Source organism: Protopterus annectens, chromosome 4.part0 (genome assembly GCF_019279795.1).
Source record: "Protopterus annectens isolate FY-2018-M chromosome 4.part0, PAN1.0, whole genome shotgun sequence".
In the NCBI taxonomy this organism is placed as follows: Eukaryota; Metazoa; Chordata; order Ceratodontiformes; family Protopteridae; genus Protopterus; species Protopterus annectens.
The window spans coordinates 1400910126-1400936555 of NC_056733.1; the positions used below are offsets into that span (position 1 = coordinate 1400910126).

The 26430-nt window shown below is 42.2% G+C and overlaps 1 protein-coding gene across 1 annotated transcript in view; it reads right to left on the reverse strand.

The window, feature by feature from the left end:
- The window catches only part of SEC24A (SEC24 homolog A, COPII coat complex component), a 2581543-nt gene that overhangs the window by 1064126 nt on the left and 1490987 nt on the right, over positions 1 to 26430 (reverse strand). The window contains exon 12 of the mRNA XM_044069234.1: positions 14347 to 14402. Coding sequence (XP_043925169.1) covers positions 14347 to 14402 — 56 coding nt within the window. The remainder of the gene's footprint in view (positions 1 to 14346; positions 14403 to 26430) is intronic.

Here is a 26430-nt window from a genome sequence, read left to right on the forward strand (position 1 = left end):
CCAGAAGCTGAGTTGTTATGGATGGCATACATACAAGAAATCGCCTAGTGTGTCTGAAGCTGAAAAGGTAAAGTTGCTCATCATATGTTATGTAAAAGAACTTCTCCAGGCCACTGACAGAGACTGTCTTACTCCTGCCTGTACATAGGTTCATAGGTTCATAAGTAAGTACTAGGCTATCTGCCCATGGGCATTTATAAGCCTAGCCACAGAGTGATGGCTTTCGCCTCCCCATTAGATTAGTAACCTGGGCCTCTGTCAACAGGGCTCCTGAAGTGATCCCAGGGTAGAACTTACGATTACCCATCCACTCATCAAGATTTCTCTTGAAAAGGGTCAGAGAGGAGCTCTGTCGAATATGGATTGGGATTCTATTCCAGAGTGAGGGGAGTCACTGGGACAGGAATCTATCCCTCCAGCATGTCCTGTTTATTGTTGTACATGGGTTCAAGTCGCTAGAACGAGTGATTCTGAGGGATCTCATTTTTTTGAGGTGAAGCATGTCCATTAGTTCAGGGTTTGACATGGCCCTATAGGTCAGGCATAGGTCACCTCTGAGCAGACGGTAAGCGACTGAGAAGAGCTGGAGCTTTTTTAGCCGTGCTTCATAGCGTAATGATTCCAGTGCTGTGCCAGATGTTGAAGCTACCTGAACTTTTAAAGATTGTGCCACAAATGACGACACCAGCGAAGTTGAATTATAATGTTGTTATTGCTTGTATTTTCTCTTTTCTTTTGTCTTCCAGGTCCTTGGGACAAGAACCTTCCATGCGGACAATTCCTGTTGTGGTTATTTTATTTATATATATATATATATATATATATATATATATATATATATATATATATGTGTGTGTGTGTGTGTGTGTGTGTGTGTGTGTATATATATATATATATATATATATATATATATATATATATATATATATATATATATATATATATATATATATATATATATATATATATATATATTATACATTATAGATAGTATTGCCCACCAACCTTTCTCTGTCTGCATGTGATTTCTCTTCTTGGGTATACTGTCTTCAGCCTAGGCTAGATGGGGCTGCAGAAATTACCATTTTTTATCTCCTGAACTTATTGTTTCCTGTGAATTTCTACACTGGATTAAAAAGAATCACTGGAATAATCAAGCAGTGTTTTAGCGAGTAAGCTATCTGTCATCTCTGTCAATCAGCAAGGAGATACACCATCCGCACAGACTGGTTCTCAGGATGGGTAACTTTTACTGACTGACAGAGATGACAGAAAGCTTACTCACCAATTACGGTGGGGGGGTTCCTTTCCAACAAGCTGGTTTGAACAGAGAAATAAGGCAGGGGTGCCCTCTTTCCCTTTCTTAATTTGCTTTATATTTAAAGCTATTAGCAAAGAAAACAATGGAATCATAAATTCAAGTATATAACTGGTATGCTAATCAGAAAAAAGCTAGCTTTACTCACGGTCAACATTAGTTTAAGTACAGAAAAGGATATTTCAAGTAGTGTGGAAATTTTAAGACAGATTCAAGTCTAAGAAGGGTTTAAAATAAACAAAGACAAAGGCTGAAGCACAAGTAAACTACATGGATTGTTTCAGCAATACTCATATTTACAGGAACAACATAAGACTCAAGTATTTAGGTGTACAGATTAAAAAGGATACTATTACGACAATTAAGGATATGTGGAATGAAACTAAACAAAAGGTAATACAAAATGGAGAAGAAGAATGCTCTTAAATTAGTATTAAGGATAACAAGACAAAAGTAGTGAAAATATTTGTAGTCCCTTTAGTTTTATACACAGGTCAGGCACGTGTATCAACCAGAGGAGAACTTGTGGACTACAATTAATAAACAGCTGAAGGAATTTATCTGGGAGAGGTAAAGCACAGGAGTTCAGTGAGATAAAAATGATGCTCCTCACAGAACAACCTGGTTTAGGATTAAATGATTTGAAGACATATTTTAGAGCTATGCATTTAAGACTGATGTACATAATACAAGCAGAAGACTTTAAGTCAATGTGGAAAGTGGTGATGGAATGGGGGGTTTGAGAAGTAAGGAGAAATTAGAACTTTGGATGCAGGTCCCGAAGGGAATAATAACCATACACAGTATATTCATAAAATATCTGAAAGTTTTCTAAGAACTAAGTAAATCCAGGAAAGGACAAAAGAGATTTTACCAACAGGATATAGAAGGTAGACAAGAGGAAATTTACTGAAGAAAATTAGCAAAGAAGTAAAGGTTTTATGAACAAATACTTACAGAGGTAAAGGTAGTAGAGTGGGTTGAGGCCAAGCAGAAGTTTGAAAATCAGATTAGAGACTCCCTTCCCTACCAGGGATTGCTAGTGTATAGGCAAAGAGGACTGGACTGCTAAAATGGAAGACCAGCTCTGGTAAAGTTTTTAGCTGAGTCTAGAACAGAAGCCACTTTTAAAATATGGATAATTAATAGGGCACATAAAATAAGACATAACCATAAGAATCAAACACAGGAGATTAGGAAAAAAACTGGGAAGGGAGAGTGGAATGGCAATACAGAAAGGTAAGTACAGTTGTGTAAAATCTTACCATAACAATAGATGTCTTTCCCTTCACTGTTCCAGTGTCCTTCACAAAAGGGATTCCCAGCCATGGGTAGCCCAACATCCAGCCAGTATACCAAAGCCTTACATTACTCATATGCTCCCCGCTCAAAGCGTAGGGCATAAAGATGATGTACGCACCTCAGAACTGAATAGCCCTAGGAGGAACAACAGTCCTGGGAAGTAGGAGGAACATGTGCATACAGAAAGGGAAAAAAGGGAAAATAATACAGCAGAAGGGGGAGGAGGGAGACAGCAAGTACTGCAACACTGAAGAGAAGGGCAGCTACTGTTCTGGTAAGATTTTACACAACTGTACCATGTCCTTCCATATCACTGTTGCAGTATTCTTCACAAAAGGGAGAGTGCAAAAGCTGAAGAGGAAACTTGGGAGGAGGAAAGCCCAGAATAGCCCTCAAGAAACCCATTCAGGATAGCTCTGGCAAAGCCAGCTCCTTCTCTAGAAACAACATCCAATTTGTAATGCTTAGTAAGGGTAAGGAGAGAGGTCCAAGTAGCAGCTTCAAGGATGGAACTGGTCCTCTGAAAAAAAGTACCAGAAGAAGCCAGAGCCCTGGAATGATGAGCCTTTACAGAAACAGAAAAGCTTTTCCCATGTAAGGAGTAAGAAAAAGAAATGGCCCTAGAGATCCAAAAATAAATAGTTTGCTTAGAAATGGCCACACCTAGAGATCTGGGATGAAAATAAGCAAAATGTTGCTCAGAACTGTGAATGGCCTAAGTCCTATCTAAACAATATCTGCCTATGCAAATCCAAGGTGTGAAGGATCTTCTCACTAGCAGACTGTGGTGAAGGAAAAGGACCAACTAAGAGACAATTCATTAACCACCCTGGGCATAATTTAAGGATTAGTATGAAGAGACACCTTCTCCTTATGAAAAAACAAAAAAAGAGGAACAGCTGTAACAGTCTGGAGTTCAGATACTTTCTTAGCTTAGCTAAAGTAAGGACCAAAAGAACAACAGTCTTCCATGTACAATGCTGTAAGGAAGCTAAAAGTGCAAGCTCAAAAGGAGCCCGAGACAACATTTCAAGAACAAAATTAAGATCACAGGAAGGTGGAATAGGTTTCCTGAGAGGTCTGATATGAAGGACACATTTAAGAAATTGTTTGACCTTAAACCTAGAGGCCACAGGAGGGAGTTAATGGCAGACAAGCAGAGAGAGATGAAAGGTGGGCTTTAACTGAAGAATATGTCAACCCAGCATGAAGCAATTCACACAAATAAGAGAGAACCAGAGGGATCTCTAAAGAAAGTGGATCCTGGTAACAAACAAGGCACCAAAGAGAAAATCTCTTCCATTTCAACATACAAAATTTCCTGGTAGTGGGTTTTCTGGCCTCTTGCAGAACCCTAAGCATGTCCTCAAAAAAAGGTGCCTAAAAGGGGTCAAAACCCTATCAACCACAATGTCAGTTTGAAGAGTGAATAAGTGAGGATGGATGAGAGGCCCCTGGTCTTGTATGAGTAGGTCCACCCTGTGAGGTAACTTGTGATAAGTGACCTTGGCTAGGTGCAGACGAGGGGAACAAATGCTGTCTTGGCCAAAAGGGAGTCACCCCAAGATTTTGGGGGAGTCTTGCTTTACACCTTGAGCATGAGAGGAAGGGGAGGGAAGGCACAGAGAAACACCTCCTTCCATGAAAAAAAGAGGGCCGTCCACCTTCCAGGCCAGAGGACTTGGGACTCTGGCGCAAAAAAGAGACAGCTGCTTGTTCAAAGGGGAGGCAAAAAGATCTACCTGAGAGTACCCCACTGATGGGTAATGTCCAGAAAGACATCTCACTGAAACAACCACTTGTGAGCCTGTGTTATGGACTTGCTCAGTGAGTCTTGCTACTGTGTTCTGCTCTGAAAGAATATACTGCCTGAAGAGTCACTTGATACTGGACAGCTATATTCCAAACTTGAAGAGTCAGCCTGCAAAGAAGGTAGGACTGTACCCCTCCTTGCTTGTTGATGTACCACTTTACTGTAGTATTGTCTGTAAAGATTTTGAGAGGCCTTGGAAGAAAAAGAGAATAAAAGGTCTGAAGGGCAAAAAGGATAGCTCTCATCTCCTTGATACTGATATGGTTTGACCTCTGTTGAGGGTGCCAGAGATCCTGGACCCTGAGGGGGGCCGAAAGAGGCTCCTCACTCTGTGTCTGAGGCATCTAAAGAAAAAGTTCCTGAGCATGGACTGGGGGCTGAAAAGTAAGTCCTGGGTTGACAGACAACTGACAAATCTACCACAGAAGCTCAAGCTTAAGGCATGGAGGAACAGGGGCTAGAAAATCTAGAGGATGACAAACTTGGAGCCATACTGACTTTAGAAACCACTGTAGTTTTCTCATATGAACCCTGGGTTGAGGTACCATAGGAGTGGTGAAGGCCATACACCCTAGAGCCCTGAGAAACTCCCTGGCTGTAACTGAAACCTGCAGATAAAGAGACTGAAAAATGACAATCAGAGAAAGAGCCTTGGGAGGAGGTAGAGAGGCCAGCACAGGGATTTGTCTGTTGCCTGCAACTGAGAAACACATGATCCTGAGAAGGAACCAGGACTAATTCCTGGAAGTTTATTGTAAACCCCAGGCTTTGCAAGAGACAAATAGTATAGTGAGGTGTGGAAGCAAGGTCTCGGGGGGAGGAAGCCTAAATGAGGAGGTCATCTAGATAAGGAAGAGTTGAACTCCTCTCATTCTGCAAAAAGCAATCACAGAAGTGAGGCATTTAGTGAAAACCCTTGGGGCAGTAGAAAGGCCAAAGGCAAAGCAGAGAACTGAGAATGCAAGGAAGAAAGAGAAAAATTTAAAACTTCCTGAAATGGGATGAATAGGGTTGTGAAGATAACCATCCTTAAGATCCAGAAAGACCAGGAAAGCCTGTGGAAGAAGAAGAATAAACAGGGTCTGAAGGAATAACATCCAGAAGGAAGGGATATTCAGCAAGGTGCTGAGTTGAGAAAGGCTCAGAATGGATCTCCAAGTGCCTTTCTTCCTGGGAACCAGAAACATTCTGGAATAAAACTTCTTCCCCTCCTGGGAAGGGTAACAGCTTAAATGGTGCCTGGAGATAGAAGGCCCTGAACTAGTTCTGGAAAGAAAGAAAGGAAGCTGTTTTTGAGGAGGTTGAGGAATGCTTAGAAAGGGAAGAAGGGATTTCTACAACATGAAGTACACCTGATGGATGATGGACAAAATCCAAGAGTCTTCAGTGGTCCTTAACCAATTGAAAAAAGACATAGAGATAAAGGAACCTGACTGGGAAAAGGGGAATATAGACAGTCAGATGGAACCTGACTTGTCTTGAAAATGTTTCTGAGCAGTAGGAGCCTGAATACATTTAGCAGGAGGTGACCAACTAGAAACCTTTTTACTTTTGGGGGAAGGGCGAGGCTGTCTGTGAACAAATGCAGATTTAGAGGGATAATTACTTTGGAACTTGGGAACAGGAGAAACAAAAATGTGCTTCAATTCCTGTAAGGCCTTCCCCTTATCCTGCAAGGACTAAAAAGCTCAACAGCTGCAGAACCAAATAGGTTTTTATTATCAAGAGAAGCATCCGACACTTTAGCCTTAAAGTAATCAGGGAAAGGCTGGAGATGAAGCCAAGGATAGAGTTTCAAAAAAGAACCAAAAGCAGCAGCTCTAGAAGATTCATCATCATCACAAGCTGCATCATAATTACATTTAATAGAGTGGTGGGCTTCTTGAGAAGTGCAGCCTAGTAAAGAAAAGGCTGAGGTCTTCCCTTCAAATCAGGAAGATCAGAGAGAGTCTGGGAAGCCTTTAAAAGAAGGACTAAATATGCCTGGTCATATGGGTCTGGTAATTAATAGCTAAAAAGGCCAAAGTGGCAGCAGTATATACTTTCTTGCCCAGCTGTTCCATGGCCCTATTGTCCTTGTCTGAAGGAAGCAGTTTGTTAGAAGGCAAAAGCAAAAAGAGTTTGTCAGAAGAGACAGATACCACAGCGGGGTTAGCAGAAGGACATAGACATTTGTAGAAAAACTTAAGCGTCATCAGGCATCTTTGTAAAACCTGTCAGGTTTCTTACGAGCTGGAGGTTGACAGTCTGGGGCCCCAGAAGCAGCAGAAAAGGTATCTAAAAGGGCAGCTAAGACAGGAGATACAGCAGACAGCTTAGGGACTCCATCTGGAGGAGCTCATAGTACCTCTTCTGAATGTCATAAACCTGTGAGTAGCCTCATTTAAAGTACTCCATCATATGAGAAATTGTATCTCCAAATGAGAGTTCTTCAAAATGAATGTCTAGGCTAATACAATGTTTTCCTCCTCAGATCCATAATTCAGAAGACAAGGGATCTGACAGGAATATGCTAAAGACTCTTCCCCGGAATCCAAGTCCTCATCAGAGGAGTTCTGCTCGCAGGACCTCTTGGGTAGGGAGAAGACAAAGGGGGAGCAAGTAAAGAAACTCCTTGGGGAAGCTTCAATGACATCAATGCATTAAATAACTCCTGGGTAAAATCCTGCCATTCACGCTGGGGACCTTTAGGAGCAGGTGGCTTGTCTTTTTGTTTTTTTCTTTTGAGGGGTGATCTGATCTAAACACCCTAGAAGGTTCAGACCCTTGCGTTCATTCAACTAATGTGGTAGGAATCTTCTCCTGAACAAGTATCTGTGGAATCCCCCTAAGACCCTTGAAATGATCAGCTCAGATTCCCCCTCAACATCTGGAATGGATGTCTAAAGAGCTTCTGAGTTTGTGCGAGAAGTCAGATCTATGCCGACCTCCGATATGGTTGTGGCACAGGAATCTGATGTAACAACCGGGTTATACTGTGGGCCTTCACTAGGCTTGAGAGAGTTGTCCGGGGGAGGTGGGACAGCAGGATAACAGGCATTAGGCATCCACTGAACCCACGGTCGCGGGGAGCATCTGACTATCTCCCCTCATATGAGGGCCCCCGCATGAAGCAGCCACAGGTTTCTCCATCTCTTCCACTCCTTCCTTGGCACCTCCTGGACATTCTAACGGCTGTATAAAGTCATCGTGCAGTTCTGGTATTTTTTTTTTCCCCTAAAAAACTGGTCTGTAAACTGCACTCAATCAGGTCCACTTCAGTGAAGCAAGAGACCTGACTGGCTGCAGCAGTCAGGGAAGTAAGTTTTAGTTTCCTGACTGGCTTTGCTGTAATTTGTGGTCTGTTGGGTTGGTTTCGTAGATTATCGGCATGAGGCATACCTCTCAACTGCTCAGATTTTTGCAGAATGTCCACATTTTTGCTAGCAGATGAACTTCTGTTTTTTTGTTATTACATTTCAAGTTAGGAGGTGCGTTATTTTTTTTTTAATATTTCCAGTATAATATGAAAAAAATCAGTACCTGTTAGCTAATACAGAGAGCTATGAACTGTTAGCAGGCTATTTCCTGTGTTCCAGAGTTTGTTTCAGACTCAAATTACCTACTGTGTGACAGTGAGCAAACCACTTACTAAGTAATTTAATTAGACAATCCCCCCCCCCAGCTGAGCTTGAAAAAGGTACATGTGGATCAGGGGGGGGGGTCTATCACGGCTATAAGCAAATAATAATCAATAATGGTGCCAACGCCTTTTATAACTGGCACTTTAAATAAACAATGATGCATACTATTTTGCTTCAGAATACAGAATATTGTTGTGAATATATTTATCAATATTTTATTTATTTTTTATTTAACATTTGTTGACTGGGAAAGTTCGACTAAGACAGAGCCTATTTTCAGCACAGGCCTGGGGAGAAATGCTCCAGACAAATGTCTTTAGACTGTGGGAGAAAACAAGAGTACACAGAGAAACCCACACGAATGCAGGGAGAATATGCAAACTCCACAGAGAAGGCACCCCAGCTTAGAATCGAACTGGAGAACCTCTTGCTGTGAGGCCACACTATTAACCACTGCATCGCTGCACTGCCCGTGTGTGTGTGTGTGTGTGTGTGTGTGTGTGTGTGTGTGTGTGTGTGTGTGTGTGTGTGTGTGTGTGTGTGTGTGTGTGTTTCTGTCTGTAAAATGTGAGCTACTGCCTGCCTTATGGTTTTGGCTTAATGACAGTAAACAGAAAACTGTTAAGAATATGCAAGAAATAAAAAAAAAATAATATGTATTTTTATGCAAGGAAGGGGGTTAATGAGGTGACAGCAGGTCCTTTTACATAACAGTTCAGTCATTAATTTCACATTAAAGAACTGCAGAAGGGGGATCCTGGACACTTACACCACGTATTGATTAATAGGTTAGTATCATGTTGCCTGATTTTGCACTTCTGGCACAGGTCCATTTCAATTGTATCATGAAGGGGGACTGTTGTTCTGCTATTATTTTAAGAGAAATGTATTTAAATTTGGGTCTATGTTATAACAGCGAACGATCAAAAGATCGAACGCTGTTATATCGACCACAAAAGAACGAAAACAAAACAGAGCGAACAGCCAGAACAATTAATTTTTTCCCAGAGAAAAAATTCGCTGTTCCCAAAAAAAAAAAAAAAAAAAAAAAAACCACACTAAATGCTATTTTAAGTGGGGGCTGTGCCCCCACACCCCCCTACTTAAATATACCAACTCCGAGATCGCACTACAGTGCCGAAAACAGCAAAGTGACAGAAGCGGCCAAGCGACTTCTTTCCCAGGGAAAGAATTTGCTTAAAAGCCGCTTTGTCATTTTGCGTTTTTGACATTTACAGTTCGACAAAGACACTTTTGACATAATGCGTCTTTGTTCTTCTGACAGGAACCCTTTAAATTTAAACGCTTACAGAGGGTTATCCTGATTTTCATGTAGTTATGTAAATCATCCATGTTTTATTCAGTATTTAATGTTCTTACTTGGCTAGAATGTCCCCTTTTTCAATGCACACACACACGCACACTCACACACACACACACACACACACACACACACACACACAAAATCACTTATTCAGAGCATGTACCAGTTGTGGGTAACCTGGAGGCTCACCAATTTCCCTGTGGAATGTTAAGCTGTTATCCTTCCATTTGCAAAGTTCAGAATGCCGTTTCTCATAATGTGAAGCAAATGGGCAAAATATGGAACACTTACCAGTAGCTTACTAACAACTTCAGTTAGAAAGCTCACAGAATAGCTAAATGTGTTATTGTATACATGCAAAAAGTTGTTCTGAAGAAGCAAACTATCACCCTTTTCCCCATTTTTGCTCATGGGGTCAGGGTGTCACTTTAAAAGTGACAGTCATCTAGAGCCAAGGTTCACATTGTTGGTTGGCTAGCCCTGCCACGGTTGTTCTTCCACACCACACACTTGCACCTATGGCTAATTTAATGTGTCTAATCCATCTCCTGCATGTCTTTGGAATGTGAGAAAAAACTAGAACACCTAGAGGCCACCCACACAAACACCAGGAGTACATGCAGACTCCACACAGTTGGCATACTAGCTGAGAATTGAACTAAGGAACATCTTGCTGTGAGACAGGAACACTATCCACTGCACTACTGTGCCACCCCCCTTTTTTTTAATAAATTCTTATCTATCCTTCCCACATATTCACCATCTGTCCCATGAACCTAAGTTGGCTAAGGCAGGTAATCTGAATGAATATTTGGATGGTTGTATTCTGTTGGTGAGAGGGTATACAGCAGTACTTAGCCAGTAGTTTGGATAGAATGGCATGGATAGGTAATTCAATATTTTTTTTTATTTATCCCTTGTTGACCAGGTTTGTCCCAATGGCCTAGTGACCTCTTTTCAGGAGAAACCTGAGGCACTACTTATAATATGAGGGAAAATTTAGCCAGGGCATCAGGAAACTTCCACTACACTTTTAATCAAGCGCCATGGGATCTTTTACATCTACATGAGCTACCACCAACTCATGCAGATGGGGCATTGGTTGAACATCTCATGCAAAGGATGGCACACTCAGGAGTGCAGCACCTCCTTTATGCTGCACCACTATAGTAACAGTATTAAAAATTATTCCATGCACCTGTGGAAACAGAACCCAGAGTCTTCTCATCTTACAGCACCAAAGGCAAGTGTCCTACCTGTTGCACCACTAACACTGCACTTGCTGAAATATGAAGGTGACTACAACAGTAGCTGGACATATATCTAAGTATGTAGGTGTTTGGTGTTTGACATCTGCAGCATCTTTTACTGTAAGTACAGGGAACATGTTACATGACAACTGGCAAATTCACTATTCAGGAAACAAGTTCCCTAATATTACAGTCCAACATATCTCATGTATCACAGAGCCCCTCAATGTATGCCATGTGTGTGCGTGTGTTGGTATGAAGAGAGGGATGTAGTAGTCTACAAAAAACACAAAACTGACAGGCCAAAAAAGATCCATAAAGACGAAGATAAGAGTGGACTACTGAAGATACAAATTAAATTATGTATCATTACTATTATGTAAGAAGACTAAAACTTCTGGACAGAAGATATTCAAAACATTGAGAGAGAAATTCAAGGAAAGAAAATACTTTAACAAAAACTGTTGAGAACTCCAAATCTAAACTTGTGTTCATCAATACAGCAGATTCAGGAAAACATTATACAGACCATGAAACCTGGGGCTGTTTGGAAAAAGAAACCACTGAGGAACTGCAAAAATATAAACAACAAAACCTAGAGATTTTTGAAAGGTATAAAAAAGAAACATGGACATGGGAAAGAAAGAGAGATCTAACATGGTGCAATATTTATGCAAAGGAGAAAGCCAAAATAATCAATACAAATAAGCAGTTCCAAAGATATTTGAAGAGAAAAACATGTAAAAGCACCCAGATGTGGAAAATTTCACAACACAAATTATAAGATCGCAAACTGAGAATGTAGAATAGAATATTAGTAAAGTATAAGTTAAACAAATAGAAGCTGAAGCTATGGAACACCTGCAAAGTGAAGGATTTAGTGTAGAAATTCTAACATAGATATTTCATCACAGCATGATGGAACAATAAGATCTCAAAGCAAAGAGAATCAGGTGGAGCAGGAGACGTCTGAAGAAGAACTATGAATATGGGAAAGAAAAAGAGATTTAATATGGTGGAATATTTATGCAAAGAAGAAAGCAAATCTAATCAATTCAAAAAACAGCACCAAATATATTTGAAATGCAGGCAAAGGCATCTGGATATGGAACTAAAAATAAAATAAAAAAAACAAAGGGGGAAGTAGAAAACAGGATTAGTAATGGAGAAGTTAGAGAAATAGAAACTGAAGTTATGGATTACCTGTGAAGTGAAGTGAAGGATTTAGTGTAGAAAATCCAACTCTGATAACATCACAGTATGATAAAAGAGGGTCCCCAAATTAAAGAGAAACAGATGGAATGGGGGCGGATCTGATGAGTTGCCACAAAAGAAGCTACTCTGGAACCTTCAATAGGAAAACAGTACAAAAGTTCAGATGGGAGTTGCACAGCAAGGGAAGGAACAAGAAACAGTGGCCTCACTGACACAGTCAGTGTTGTGGAGTGATGCATCAAAATGTAACATTGTTACTAAATGCCAGTCAATGTGTGTGTGTATTTGTGAGTGGCTACCTTGTTGTCGTACAGGGGCTTGTCATAATGTAACACTGGTATTACATTTTATTTATTTATTTAACATTTGTTGACTAGGAAAAGTCCAACTAGGACAGAGCCTATTTTCAACAGGGGCCCAGGGAGAAAGGCTCCAGGCGCATGTCTTTGGAATGTGAGAGGAAACCAGAGTACCCAGGGGAAACCCACACGAATGTAGGGAGGGCATGTAGACTCCGCACAAAATGCACCCCAGCCAAGAATCGAACAGGTGAACCTCTTGCTGCAAGGTGACAATGTTAACCACTGCATCACTGCGCCTGCCTCCCCAGTCAGTGTGTGTATGTGCACCATTTTTAGTGGCTACCTAGCTGTGGTACAGGAGTCTGTCATAATGTAACATTGGTACTAAATGCCAGTCAGTGTGCATCCTGGCATTTCAAGTCTTTTCAATGGTCTGAATGAAGTAACACTATATGGTGATCGTTAAATGGTGCTGCATGAGCTTGACAGGGAAGGGGGCGTGACGACAATGTGGTCAAACTTGTATTCTCCTGGGTCGGGTCCCCAACTTGAAACTTGCTAGGGGCCCCCAAAATGCTAGCACTGGCCTTGGACAGCAGCCAAATCAGACCTGACTCTTTTGGCCTTCTTCTTGGGAGCAGCTGACCTTTGGGATAGGAGGATTATGTCACTGCACCCTATGCCAACAATTTAAGATGTTGGTTCCCCAAGCAGATGGACTGGGAGGAGAGACGGGAACATAGGGTCTTAGGGACAAATGCTTGGCAGATAGAACACTGAGTATGGTCATGAGAAGCACCCAAACAAAAAAGACACTGCTTGTGATGACCCTTAAGGGGAATCTGCCTCCCAAACTGACATTTTCCCTTTCCGGAGGACATGTAAACCCACAACACTGAAAAAAGAAAGGAAAGATAACAAGAAACCCCAATGGGGCACTTATATGAAAAATGGCTTAGTAACTAGCAAATAAAGAAGAGCATTCAGACCGACATTCAATGATGGTGTGAGGACTGGCGGCAACAAAGTTTTGAGGTACATATGTCTGTACATCACCTTTATGCCCTACACCACAAGCATAAAGCATACACGTGACGTACATCTGTAAATCCTAAGACTTTAGTATACTGGCCAGATGTTGGGCTAGCCATGGCAGGGAATCTCTTTTGTGAAGAATACTACAAAAGTAATACGGAAGGACGTTAACGGAGGACATCTGAACAGCTCCCAAGTATGTACAGTTCAGAAGGTTTCAGATTTTTGCTTGGTAAGTATTTGCAAAGGTATTTTTACACCCTAAGCAAACTTCAGAGAATTTTTACTCAGGTAGATAGAAAATGCTAGAGGTGTGATGGCACAGACAGAGGTAACTGGGAACATGTTTTTTTGGAATGTAATGAGCTGCAAATATTAAAAAGTCCCTATGAAGGACTTTTATCCAAACTGTAGGGGAGACAAATAGTTGTAACTACGGAAATTATTCTTTTGAGCTGGGATATGGGATATAAATTGCCTTACTAAAATTAATGCTACTGGTTTAAAAAAAAAAGCAATTACTACTAAATGGAAATCAAATCTAAAGTGACTGTAAATGAAGTACTCAGTCCTGTAAAGTATGCAAAAGAACTGGTGGTGAGCTCTTTCAAAATGGGAAGGAGCAAATTACATAAAAATAAATGGAAATTGGGGAAACAATAAATACAGAATAATGTACAGGAGGAGGAGTGAAATTTAAGGGAAGATAGTAAATGAGCACCTTATGTAATTTTGGATTGAATGAAAAAAATTTAAAAGAAAACACATGTATATTACATGAAAATAACTAAGGGAATGTGATTATGGTTTATTTTCTTTTTTTTCAGTCACAATATGTATCTGTGCCACTTTTTAAAATCATGTTTAATAATGAGGTTTAAAAAATATACAGTGATTGCTTACTCTGGCAAAAATGATAAAAACTACTGTAAATTTCAGATTCTAAAGTCAGACTTTTTCAAGTAACTTACAGTCTTCACAATTACCCACTTTTGGTCTGTACAGATGGTCTTTATAGCATTCCAAGTCTTATTTTTATTCTTTAAAAGGCTTATTTTACAGCATGCAAAAATAAATTCCACCTATATACTAGCCAAACACTAAAGCACTGATCAAAGCAAGCACTAAGAAATCTCATTAACACAAAATACAAAGAAATCTTACCTCTTTGCTTTCATTTAAATTTACTAATAGATTTTCTGGCATTGGTATGAAGACATCTGAAATGAAGGACAGCAAAACATATATTTAAAGCAAATAGCCAGCACGTTATTTATAGCTCTAGATCTTCAAAATAATATTTTGACAGAATAACATTTGAAATCACATGCTGCAAACACTAGGATCCCAAGAAAGTCAGATAATCAAAAGCTTGGGAAATCAATTCACAATATAGGTGCAATTTCATCTGCATGACGCAAGATACTGCAAGATGGGATGCATGACTAGCAGGTAGGAATAGCAGTCATATGGAGTAGGAAATACCTGCGAAAAACATGGTACTTGGGTGGTAAGTAGATCCTCTTGAGCATTTAGAAAAAAAGAAGTTATATCTTACCATAACGTTCCATCAGTGTTGTTGATCCTCATTCATCGGTTCCGTCCTCGGAACCGAGCCGGTCTCAAACCAAGCCCATGTCAGCCAAAAACTCTTGAGTCAAGATCCTACCCACAATGCTCTGCTTCCTCTTACCTCAGATCAAGTTTGCAAGTTGACAGACAAAAGTAGAGGCTACCTCTGGTCATAACAGACCTACAATAATGGAAAAAGGAGCATATGAGATCTACCAGGAACCTCTGGAAGGGGATGGAGGGTGGGGAGTAATGAATGAACGAAGATCAACAACACAGATGGAATGTTATGGTAATACATAACTTCTTTATCTGATGTTGTTAATCTTCGTTCATTCCTTACTGATGGGACAAAGTCCCCAGCTACCTGTATCCCTGGGTTGCCCTCATGGAAGGACATTCCTGAGCACCATGGAACCAAAAGATGCTCTTCCTCTGGAGGCCAAATCCAATTTGTAATGAAGGATAAAAGTATGGGGTTTGGCCCAAGTCGCAGCTCAGCAAATGTCTTTCAGGGAAACCCTAGCATGGAAAGCTGCTGAAGTTGCCACAGACCTTGTACAATGGGCTTTCACTTTGTGAGGCAAGATGATGATGTTCTTGTTGTAGATGAAGGTAATGCAATTTCTCAACCATGACGTCAATGTAACTTTAGAGACAGGATGACTTAGCCTTGGTCCAGAAAAGGCTAGAAATACTTTGTCTGATTTATGAGGAGATTTTGCTCTGTCCAAATAAAAATGTATTTGCCTGTGAACATCTAGGGAGTGCAGGCAATACTCTCCCTTGCTTGAATGATTAGGAAAAAATACTGGGAGGTCAATAGACTGGTTGATAAATCGCTCTGACACCACTTTCGGTAAAAAGGAAGAATTAGTTTTCAGTGAGACTCTATCCTTGAGGAAAATAAGGTAGGGACGTTTGATGCATAAGGTTTGAAGTTCTGACAGACGTCTAGCCGATGTAATTGCAACCAGAAACAGAGTTTTCCAAGGGAGATACTTTAAATCACATGAAGACGCAGGTTCAAAGGGGGGAGCTGTTAGGGTTTGTAGAACAAAGGCCAAACCCCAAGGTTGTACTGGTTCTCTAAAGGGAGGTTTTAAGTGAAAAACACCCTTCAAAAAAGTCTTACAGAGTCTGTGCGACATGAATGAAGAGTCCTGAAAGTCAATGTGAAAATTGGAAATGGCAGCTAAATGAACACGAATAGTAGAGGCTGACACCCCAGAATGAAAAAGATCTCATAAGTAATCTAATACCATCGAAACTGGGGCTGACAAGGGGTCCAGTTGTTTGTTCGCTGCCCATAATGTAAACCTTTTCCATTTGCTGAGATAGATTAGCCTGGTGGATGATTTATGAGATGCAATAAGAATACTGCGCACTGGGGAGGAGAGGTTATCCTGCCTGGCAATCATTAGTAGTGGAGAAACCAAGCTGTCAGCTTCAGGTTTGTTAGATTGGGGTGAGTCAGGCCCTGCGGATGGGAGATCAACTTTGGGGTTGGATTGAGAATCCATGGTCAATCTAGCAAGTGAGGTCAGAGGAAGGGGAACCAAACTTGTCGAGGCCAACATGGAGCTCTTCAACTGCCGTGCTTTCTTCAGAAATTGGGAGATGAGGGGTAGAGGAGGATAAGCATAAAGCAGACCTGAGGGCCAAGCGTGAACTAGAGCATCTCTCGTCCTCGGGGACAGTCAAGTAGTTGCTGCATTTGTAGTTGATTGGGGAGGTGAATAGATCGCAGCAAAGCTGGCCCCAGAGGTTGAAGAATTTTGCTGCTATCACAGGATTGAAGGACCACTCATGTGGTTGTAGAATGGACCTGCTCAATTTGTCATCTATCAGTTTGGAGCTCCCGGGAATGTGCGTTTCAATTAGAAAGCGGTTGGAAGCTATCACCCCCATTGCCATATTCTCAAGGCCTCTCGGCATAATGGATAAGATCTGGTGCCCCCTTGCTTGATGATGTACCAGACTACTGACATGTTGCCTGACTGGATTGCAATAGTCCCTGATGGAAGGATTGTGTGGAAAGATTGTAACGCTAATAGCACGGCCCTCAGTTCCTGGACATTGATATGTAAATGGGCCTCTGTCTCCGACCAAGTGCCTTGGACCAAGTTTCCCTGACATAGCCCCCCACCCCATCAGGGAGGCGTCCGTGGTCACTGTGGCTTTTGGCTGATGGGAGCTGAAGGGGCGGGACCATTGTTGGGGATTTTGAGACATCCAGCAGAGCAAATCTTGCCTGCATCTCTGAGTTACACGTATCTGAAAAGACAAAGGATGTTGTAGAAGGTACCACTGAGTGTGAAGTAGCCACTGAAGAAGTCTCATGTGGAACCTGGCCAGAGGAACAATGGTGATCGAGGCTGCCATCGACCCCAAGAGTTGAAGTATGGACCGAGCAGAGGATTTGTGGTGGTAGATTAGCGGCTGAACCTGTTGTCTTATTCTTTGAAGTCTGTGATCCAGAACAGATGATGTGCAATTCCTTGTGTCCAACAGAACTCTGATGAATTCTAAGGATTGTGCCAGGGTTATGTTGGACTTCTCCCAGTTTATAGTGATTCCAAGGCGCTGAGGTGTGAGAAGAGTGTAGTCTATGGCTTCTTCCAGTAGATGCTTGGTGGGGGCAGTAAGGAGCCAGTCTAGGTATGGAAACGCCTGGAATCCTTGAAGTCGCAGGTGAGCGATAACCACTGCCGTGTATTTGGTGAACACTCTGGGGGCTGTAGTGAGACCGAAGGGCAGTGCTCGAAATTGGTAGTGACTAGCTCCTATGCGGAAGCAGAGATATCTTCTTGAGTGCTTGTCCACTTTTATATGGTAATACGCATCTTGAAGATCTACAGAGCACATCCAATCGTCTTCTTCCAGAAGAGAAAGGATAGACTGAACCATGACCAATCGGAATTTCTCTTTACAAATTTGTTTAGTGAGCTGAGATCCAGAATCGGTCTCCAGTCCCATCTTTTTTGTCACTAAAAAAAACCTTGAGTAAAAACCAGATCCTATTTGGTCTGGGGGACCGTTTGGATGACTCTTTTTGTAGCAGCTTTCAGATTTCGTGTGCTGCTGCTTCCCTTTAACTGGGTGGGACGTCGGGTAAGTCTCTGGGTGAAGTGGGACAGAGATGGAAAGGAATGCAGTAGCCTCTGGATATTATTCGTTGTACCCAAGAACTGGTGATTATGGTTCGCCAGGCAGGTGGATACAAGGAAAAACGACCCCCGACTTCTTCCAGAGGTGAGCAGTTGGGCAACGCTTCAGGAGCGCTGGTAGGGATTGACCAGAGAAAGAATCTCTGGTACCCCGGTTTTGCAGACCTCCCCTGCCCCGAAAGGGGCATCTTCCAGTAGAGTTTCCCCCTCTGCCCATAGGGGAGAACTCAGCACGTGCATCACGGAAAGAGCCCTGTGATTTTCTATGCCAAATCTTCCCACTCCTCTGATTTCTGGAGTAGAATCGTTGAGGGGTGGAGTGCCAGACACCAACAGCAGACACGGTCTTACCATCTTGTTTGCACCTTGCCAGCGTATTTTTAACCTTAGGGGCAAACAATGAAGTGGCCTCAATAGGGGCCTTCATGAAGGAAGCCTTAAACGAGTCCACAAAGGCTCATCCAGGCATGACGTCTCCTGACTATGCCTGCACCTGCTGCTCTAGCCGCTCCTTCCGTTGCATGTGAAATGAGGCGCATGGAAGAATTGGATATCGATTCTAGGGCTGCTATCTGAGAAGCTACGTTGTCACGCACCTCATCAAAAACAGCTCCTGCCAAGGTTTCCGAGAGATGGTTGATAAGGTCCCTCTGGAGCCTCGTAAAGTGTGCCAAGTAGTTCAAGGACCTTACAGCGAAGATCGATGAAGCAAACACACACTTCCCATGTCTGTCTATCGCCTGGGACTCCTTGTTGGGTGGATGAAGAGTCTGGCTCTCTTCTTCCAAGTCTTTTTGGGTTGCAGCTGCCACCACCATGGCAACTACTGGCAAACCTTTGGACCAATGGGGATGCTCAGCTGGGGGAGATAAAATCTTGTCAGGCCTCCGATGTATAGCTTCAAAGGTGTCAGGAGCCTTCCATGCACGCTGGATGATGAGCTGGACACACTCATCGGCCGGTGGGGTAACCCAGAAGGTAGGGGGCCGGGCACGAAATGCCTGCAGGAATACGGATTCCACTGAGGAAGGGTTGGAGGACTTCCAGTCGCCCCTCTGTCTTAGGATCTCGAAGATGTCACCAAAGGACACCTCATCAGAGGATGACTATAGGGACCATTCCCCATCATCAAAGTCGGTATCTTCGGTCAAAGTCTCCTCAGTGGAGTCCATGTGCTTCCTCTTGCACGAAGCCTTGCAAAGGACTTCCTCAGTGGGGAGCTCTGGGTTTGCGAAGAAGGGATCTCCTGAGGGGTAGAAACCTGAGGCGCTTGTGCCCGGAGTCCAATAGTTGAGGCTTGCGACAGTTGCAGCACAGAGCGGGGCAAAGACTCTGACAGGGAGGTTTTACCAGCAGAGGCAAGTGCCCTCTCCATGGCCTGGAAGGCCGGACCACCTGAACAGGGATGGGAGCCCGGAACAGAGCATGAAAGCCTCGGAATCAGGGTCACACCCCGCTCTGACGAGCCGACCCCCAGACCAGAAGTCTCAAGAGGACTGTGGAGCATGAGGGGAGGAGGATTCCTGGAGGGTGCCATAGAAAAAATTGGCGCAGAACCAAGAATGCCTACCCCCCACGGCACAGCCACTAGCCTGAGGAGGGCCCAGTGCCCAGTCCACCATGGACCACAAGAATGACTCTGGTCTAAAGTGTGGTCCACTGTTGGTGTCGAAGGAAGGGAAGCTGCTGTCAGAGGATGGGGCTTCGATGCTTCCCTGGAAGTCAAAGGAGGAGTGTAAGTTGGAGTTTGTGGAGAAATATGGTCACCTGCAAGAGGGAATGCAGCTTTAGACGGCTGAGAAAGTCCGCTGGCCACAAGCAACTGGTCAACAAGCCGCAACACATCTTGTTCTGAGAGGCTCCTGGTCGACCTCATAGAGAGACCTGATGGAGATTCTGGCCTGTCTAAAAAGGGGCTATACTGGCCTCCCACAAATGGATCCAGGGAAGGGGAGTACTTGGTCCTTGCTAGTTCGTGTGGTGTAGAGCCCAGAACCAAGGGTGTCTGCACCAAAGAGAATGGTGCCGAGGTTATCTGCCCCGACAAAGGCAGCGACCTAGGTGCCGAGGGTGTCTGCACCGTAAAGGGCAGTGTTGCAAATGTCTGCACTGATGAATACGGTGCCATTGAGGAAGGTGTCTGCAACTGCAACGACGGTGCCGAAAAAGACTGCACCGAACAGCATGTCAGTGCCGAAGGCATCTGCACCGTAGAGGGCAGTATCCCACAGGTTGACAGCATCGGCAAGGACGGAGCCGAAGGAGTCTGCATCAACTGTGCCGAAGGAGACTGTACCTGTAGAGGCGGTGCCAATAAAGGCTGCGACGAAACTGTCAGATCCGTAAGTGTCTGCACTGGGAACTCCGGTGCCGGTTGCAGTAAAGAGGACATAGCTGGAGTGAGAATCAACTGGGGCGGTGTCGAAGCTGGGGTCAAAAGGACCACAGATGGCAGTGCTGGGCTCAAAATTTTTACCTTTTTGTGAGTTGAATCCTTGCGATCTCCAGAGGGAGATGAAGTGAGCAACCTCGAGGAGGAAGAAGAAGAATGCCTCTTATGTGGTTTAACAGGAGGAGATGAGCCCTCCGACCCAGAGATAGCCTCACAGAACGGAGTTTTAAGGAGGCCTTTTAGAATTAATTTATTCTTCCTTTCATTTAGAGTCCTGGTCAAAAAATTTCTACAAATCCCACACAGAAGGTCCACTGAAAGGTGGCAAACATTCAAGCAATAGACACATAAATGATGGCCATCAGAAAGCGGTAACTTATGGCCGCATTCCATACATTGTTTGAAACCAACACTACTTTTCTTATCAGACATAATGATATGAATGGAGAAGTACGACAAAACCAAGTGGTTAAGAAAACTACCCAGAAAAATAAGAAAGGGAGAGATGAAGGATTACCAATGATGGTAATGAAGAATTACCAAAAAGGTAAGAAAAGGAAAAATACTATAGAGAGATAGTCTCAAAGTTGCAATAGGGTAGGAGGATAGAGATAGTAACAAACTGAAAACTTTTTAAACACTAACAATAGAAAAACTTCAAAAAATTGTTCACTTAGCTGAGAGAGAATGGCTTGACATGGCTGTACAGCAATGCGGCAAATGACATCTGAGGTAACAGGGAGCAGAGCACTGTGGGTAGGATCTTGGCTCGAGAGTTTTTGGCTGATGCGAGCTTGGTATGAGGACGGCTCGGTTCCGTGGACGGAACTAAAACCCATCAGTAAGGAATGAACGAAGATTAACAACATCAGATCTAGTTGTTAGGTTTGTCTGGTTCCATTAAAATTTTGGGAGGTGTTTATTTGACCAAACGCATTATAATTAGCTGAAGGGTGTTAGCAAAGCCTCTCAGATTACACTAAGTGTTAATGTTTTCTGGACTTGGGCGTTTGTTTCTGACTTTATACGATTCATAATATATGGGATCAGATAAACACTTTCAACCTGAACTTGATTGACTTCTTCGAATCAGTCTCCAGAGCCATGGACAAGGGTAAGGTGGTCCACACAGCCTATCTAGACCTTGCCAAGGCCTTTGACACCATCCCCCACTCTGGAATCATAGATAAACTTACTAAGCTGGGCATTAATCCCTACGTCACCCAATGGGTTGCTAACCGGCTTACTGATAGAACCCACACTGTAAAAGTAGCCGACTCCAAATCCAGCTCCAGACAAGTGACATGTGGAGTACCTCAGGGTTCAGTCCTGGGACCGCTCTTGTTTGGCATCTACTTCTCTGAAGTACAGGCCAACACTAAGGGACTCTGGATAACAAAGTTTGCAAATGACTGCAAACTGGGAGCCATTATTGAATCTCCAAATGATGTGGATACTCTACAAAAGGGCCTTACAGAAACAGATGCTTGGTGCCAGAGCCATAGGCTCAAGCTCAATTCCAAGAAATGTATAGTTATCCCCTTTGGGAAAAAACATGTATCCGTGAATTACCATATAGGTGGCAGTACACTAAACACCGAAAGTTTGATAAGAGACTTAGGGACACAGGTGGACAGTGGTCTCACCTTTGATAACCACATCGCCACAACAGTCAGGAAATCCTTCTATGTGGCACACTTCATCACTAAGGGCTTTTCATCCAGAAAAAAGGAGGTCATTGTCCCACTGTACTCATCCCTCATTAGACCCATTATAGAATACAATGCCCCGTTTGGTATGTACCTCTCAAGACATCTGCAACAACTGGAAAGGCCACAGAAATACCTCACTAAAAGAATCACAGGCCTAAAGCAGATTCCCTACGCTGACCGCCTTAAAAAACTCCAGCTATACTCTGTCGCATATCGTCTACTCAGAGGCGATCTTTGCTTAACATACAAGGCCATGTCAAACCCAGAGCTGTTGGACATGCTACACTTAAAGAAATCCCAATCCCTCAGAGCCACACGCTCCAGGGATCTAAACCTTGTCATCACAATAAACAAAACATGCTGGAGGGATAGGTTCCTGACCCAGAGACTCCCCAGACTCTGGAATAGATTGCCCATACATGTCAAGCAGAGTGCCTCTTTGGTCCTCTTCAAAAGGAACCTTGACGACTGGATGGGAGAAAGGAAATTCACCCCAGGGATCACGTCAGTCGCCCTGCTAGACAGGGTTCCAGGGAAGTAAATAGTGTGGGAAGAAATAGCCAGGGAATTGTTATGGCTAGGCTTATATAGGCCCTAGGGCTGATAGCCTAGTACCAATCTATGAACCTATGAACAGTAACACATACACTTAAAAAGCACCACAAGATGGTACAATATATGAACTGTTCATATATATAATCATTACAAGAAATACAGCAGTCTGAAGTACTTACCATAACAAGAAATCTCTGAGAGCTGACTGCAAAAGTGCAATATAATGATTGAGTTTACCTGCCTCCTGTTCTCCCGTGATCTGGCTGGATTTTTTGTTAAAGGCTCTGTTCCTGCATGCACCAAAGTGCATGTTATGTCATCAAAGGTGAAGAAAAAGGAGGTGACAGACTTGAATATTGATTTACTCTCTGGTTCATCAAGCTAGGATACCCTCTGGGTAAATGTGGTTATGATAGGAAAGGGCTAGTGCTAATAATAATGTACTAATGTAACTATAACTGAGAAGCATTTACAACACCTCAAAACTATAGTAAATAAACATTTTCAACTGAGAGAAGGAGGAAGCAAGTTTGTTGTGATAATGAAAGTTTCTTGAACATCTAATGCTACTGCTCTATCTTCTGAGGGTCACTGTAGAGATAAATTGCAGGGGTAGAATCCCGACCAACACTTGCTTACCTTTGAGAAATGCAGAGTCACAGAATTTATGTAGCACAGCGATGTCAAACCCTATCTTGCCTCTGGATCATGTGCAATTGCTATCAGACATCATTATCATTATGGTTTACTTATTAGACTCTGTATCACTAAGAGAGTTATTAATTTCTTGCCAGTTTTGATCTACATCTCTGGAAAATAAAATGCAGTGAGTGAAAAGGGAGAAAGCTCAGTAACGATTCATAAATAAACAAAATATTAAAAATTAAACAGTACTGTTGTATTCTAATTGTTTCCAAAGACAAGACTCTGTCATCTCCTTAAGGGTTGGTTATATACTACAGCTGTGGTGTTTTAAAGTCATTCCTGGGGCATCCGCATGGATGTTTTATGTCTCTATCTAACAACTGTTTTGTAGGACCTTAGTGGAACTGGTTACTTGTTTAAAATCTAATGGACTGTAAAACTCATAGCCAAGGCGAACATGATGCATGGATCAAGACTCCTTCAATGGACTGGAGGAAGTGCTCTGAATTTATTCTGGAATGTTTTCATAGGTTAGTTAAATGGATTTCATCTCCCGGGACATTTTGTTCTTGACAGGAATATGTGTTTTGTGTGCCACTGCAAAGCAGTTTGCAAATGGGAATGCGATGCATGGATCAGAAGTGCTTCATCAGATTTTAGGAATACTTAGGCTTTACCTTAATAATGTATCTGCTGTGCTGAAAATACTCAATTCTCACTCCTTCAGGAGCACATAGTGACTATTTTCTCTCTAGCAGATGAATCAAGGCTGAAATCATTCAAAGCAGAAACTCTAGCTGTGCATGTCGTTTTAAGACTCATCTCTGCCTTGCCAGTTCAATTTTTAATTTTTGCTAAATATCCATAAGTGGGTCCCTCCTTCCTGAAAGAGTTGATTACTCTTTCCTGTCTTCCACAGGGAATGCGCAATCTGCTATATTTGGGCTGCTAGTAATTATGGGAGGACAAGCCTAAACCTTTGTCCCAAGATCTTTTGTTTAGAAGGTACTGCTCATCTGGTCTGCTTCTTCAGTGCTTTAGGGAGTATTTCTCACTGGCCTCTTTCTTTCAAGGCATTCTTAAAATCATGTGCGTTTAACCTGGCTTTTTAACAGTCCTTATGAATGAGTGCTGGATCTGCCTTAATCTGCAACAGTGCTTACTGCTAATTCTATCCTTGTGTTGAGCAATGTAAACACTGCTTAGTTTAGCAATACTTAAAAACAGAATCTGAATTTTGAATTTGTTTTCTATAAGAGATATGCTGAGAGCTACTCTTGTTACTAAGTGTAACTGCTAATATGTCTTACTAAGTGATCCTGTTAGCTTTATTACTGACATGAACTGTGATAATGTGTGTTACTATGTGATTTATTACTATCATTTCTCTGATTGTTTCACAATTGTTTAAAATACAGACTGTTATGTTGTTATTATGTGGAGCTTTTCTCCCAGGGCCTCCTCTGAAAATGGGCAAACTTGCCCAATTGGACTTTCCCGGTAAACAAATGTTAAATAAATAAATAAAATATTTCCTCACTGCTGCCTGTTAGTAAGAACCGTAGGACATGCATGCTAAATGCATGTCATCATGACTGCTGCCTATACAGTCATCAGCCTTGTTTTTAAAATACCTCATACCATCAGACTTGGCACTGGACACTATGGGGCTTTGGCTTGAATGATGACTTTTTTGTGACTTATAGGGGATTGGGTGACATACTTTGAACTGTGCAGCTGTTACAGATGACAAGGTCATATGGGGTCTACCTAAACTGCAGCGCTCTATACTCAGCTATGTAATGACTTACAAGTGCAGACTGGATTAGTGTTGGAAGGTGAAACATCATATGATTAAGGCAAGGAGCTTATATAAAGATGTCCTGCAAATCTAAGATGACTAATTTACACAGTGTAATCACCGACTTAACCTGTTAAGGCAGGGAGGTTAACTAAACAACACTGATGTATAAAATAACTGGAAGAGAAGGTCAAATACAGTAATACACATTGTCTAATTACAAAATACATGAAGTGTTCAGCCTTAACAGCATATGTAAAATGAATGCTTCTGCCTTGAGCCTGCCACAACCAAAAAAGGTTTGGAGAGCAAACCTGTAACCATTTACTTCCCTTTCACCAAACGCCTTTCAGTGTTACCTCAGCAATAGTAACTGTATCTTGAATAAAACTATTACTTACTTATATATATATATATATATATGTGTGTGTGTGTGTGTGTGTGTATGCAAACCAGGGTTGCCACATTTCCGACTGGCCGGGTAGGGACAAAGTTAGGACCAAAAAAAAATAAATAAATAAATAAATAAAGGTCTTCAACACACAAGTAGCTCCGTGTTTACCAATTTTTGATTGGCCCATATGCCGGTATACGAGCCAATCAAAAAACTCGAAAAACGGAGCTATGTTTAATGCGGAACTGCCTGATGTTCTGCATTAAACACCAGCAGCTCCGTATTTAGCGATTTTTGATTGGCCCGTATAAGGGCCAATCAAAAAAAAAAAAAAAAAAAGCAGAGGGCTGTTTCGCCGGGATTTAAACTGGCAGTGTGGGACTCGGGATCAGGCTGCTGATCCCGGGACAATCCCGCTCAAACAGGGATGTCTGACAACCCTGATACACACACACACACACACACACACACACACACACACACACACACACACACACCTCCAAAACCAGACCGCAATTTCCAAGAAGGGGCTAATACCCAGCTAGCTTACTATTTATTTTTAAAATGAGCCACCTGTACCATTAACTTATGGTAGAAATGGTTGTGTATTTTCTCTCTCTTCAAAAAGTCTATGTCAACACTTCCTTTTCATCAGTTTTTTATAAATAAAAAACACTATCTGCCTGCTGGTCCTACTACTATCATTAACTGAAAATAATTATATCAATCTCTGAATTCTTAAGACCGTTTAACAAAGACAAAAGACTTGCAGGCAAGCAGCAGGCTATCTCTTTTCTCTGCTGCAGTCCATTAAAGCGTTTCTTCATTGCTCCCAATCCATAAAGTACACTTAACTCTCCAAGTCAAGAGCAAATAAGAATAAATGAACTGTACTGCTACACGGACTTTTTAGGGAAGAGTTACATTACTCTATAAAAGTTTAAAATAAATAAATACCTCCAAAAGAATATCCTGGAATGAGGAAACATTGGGAAAGATTCAGTTTA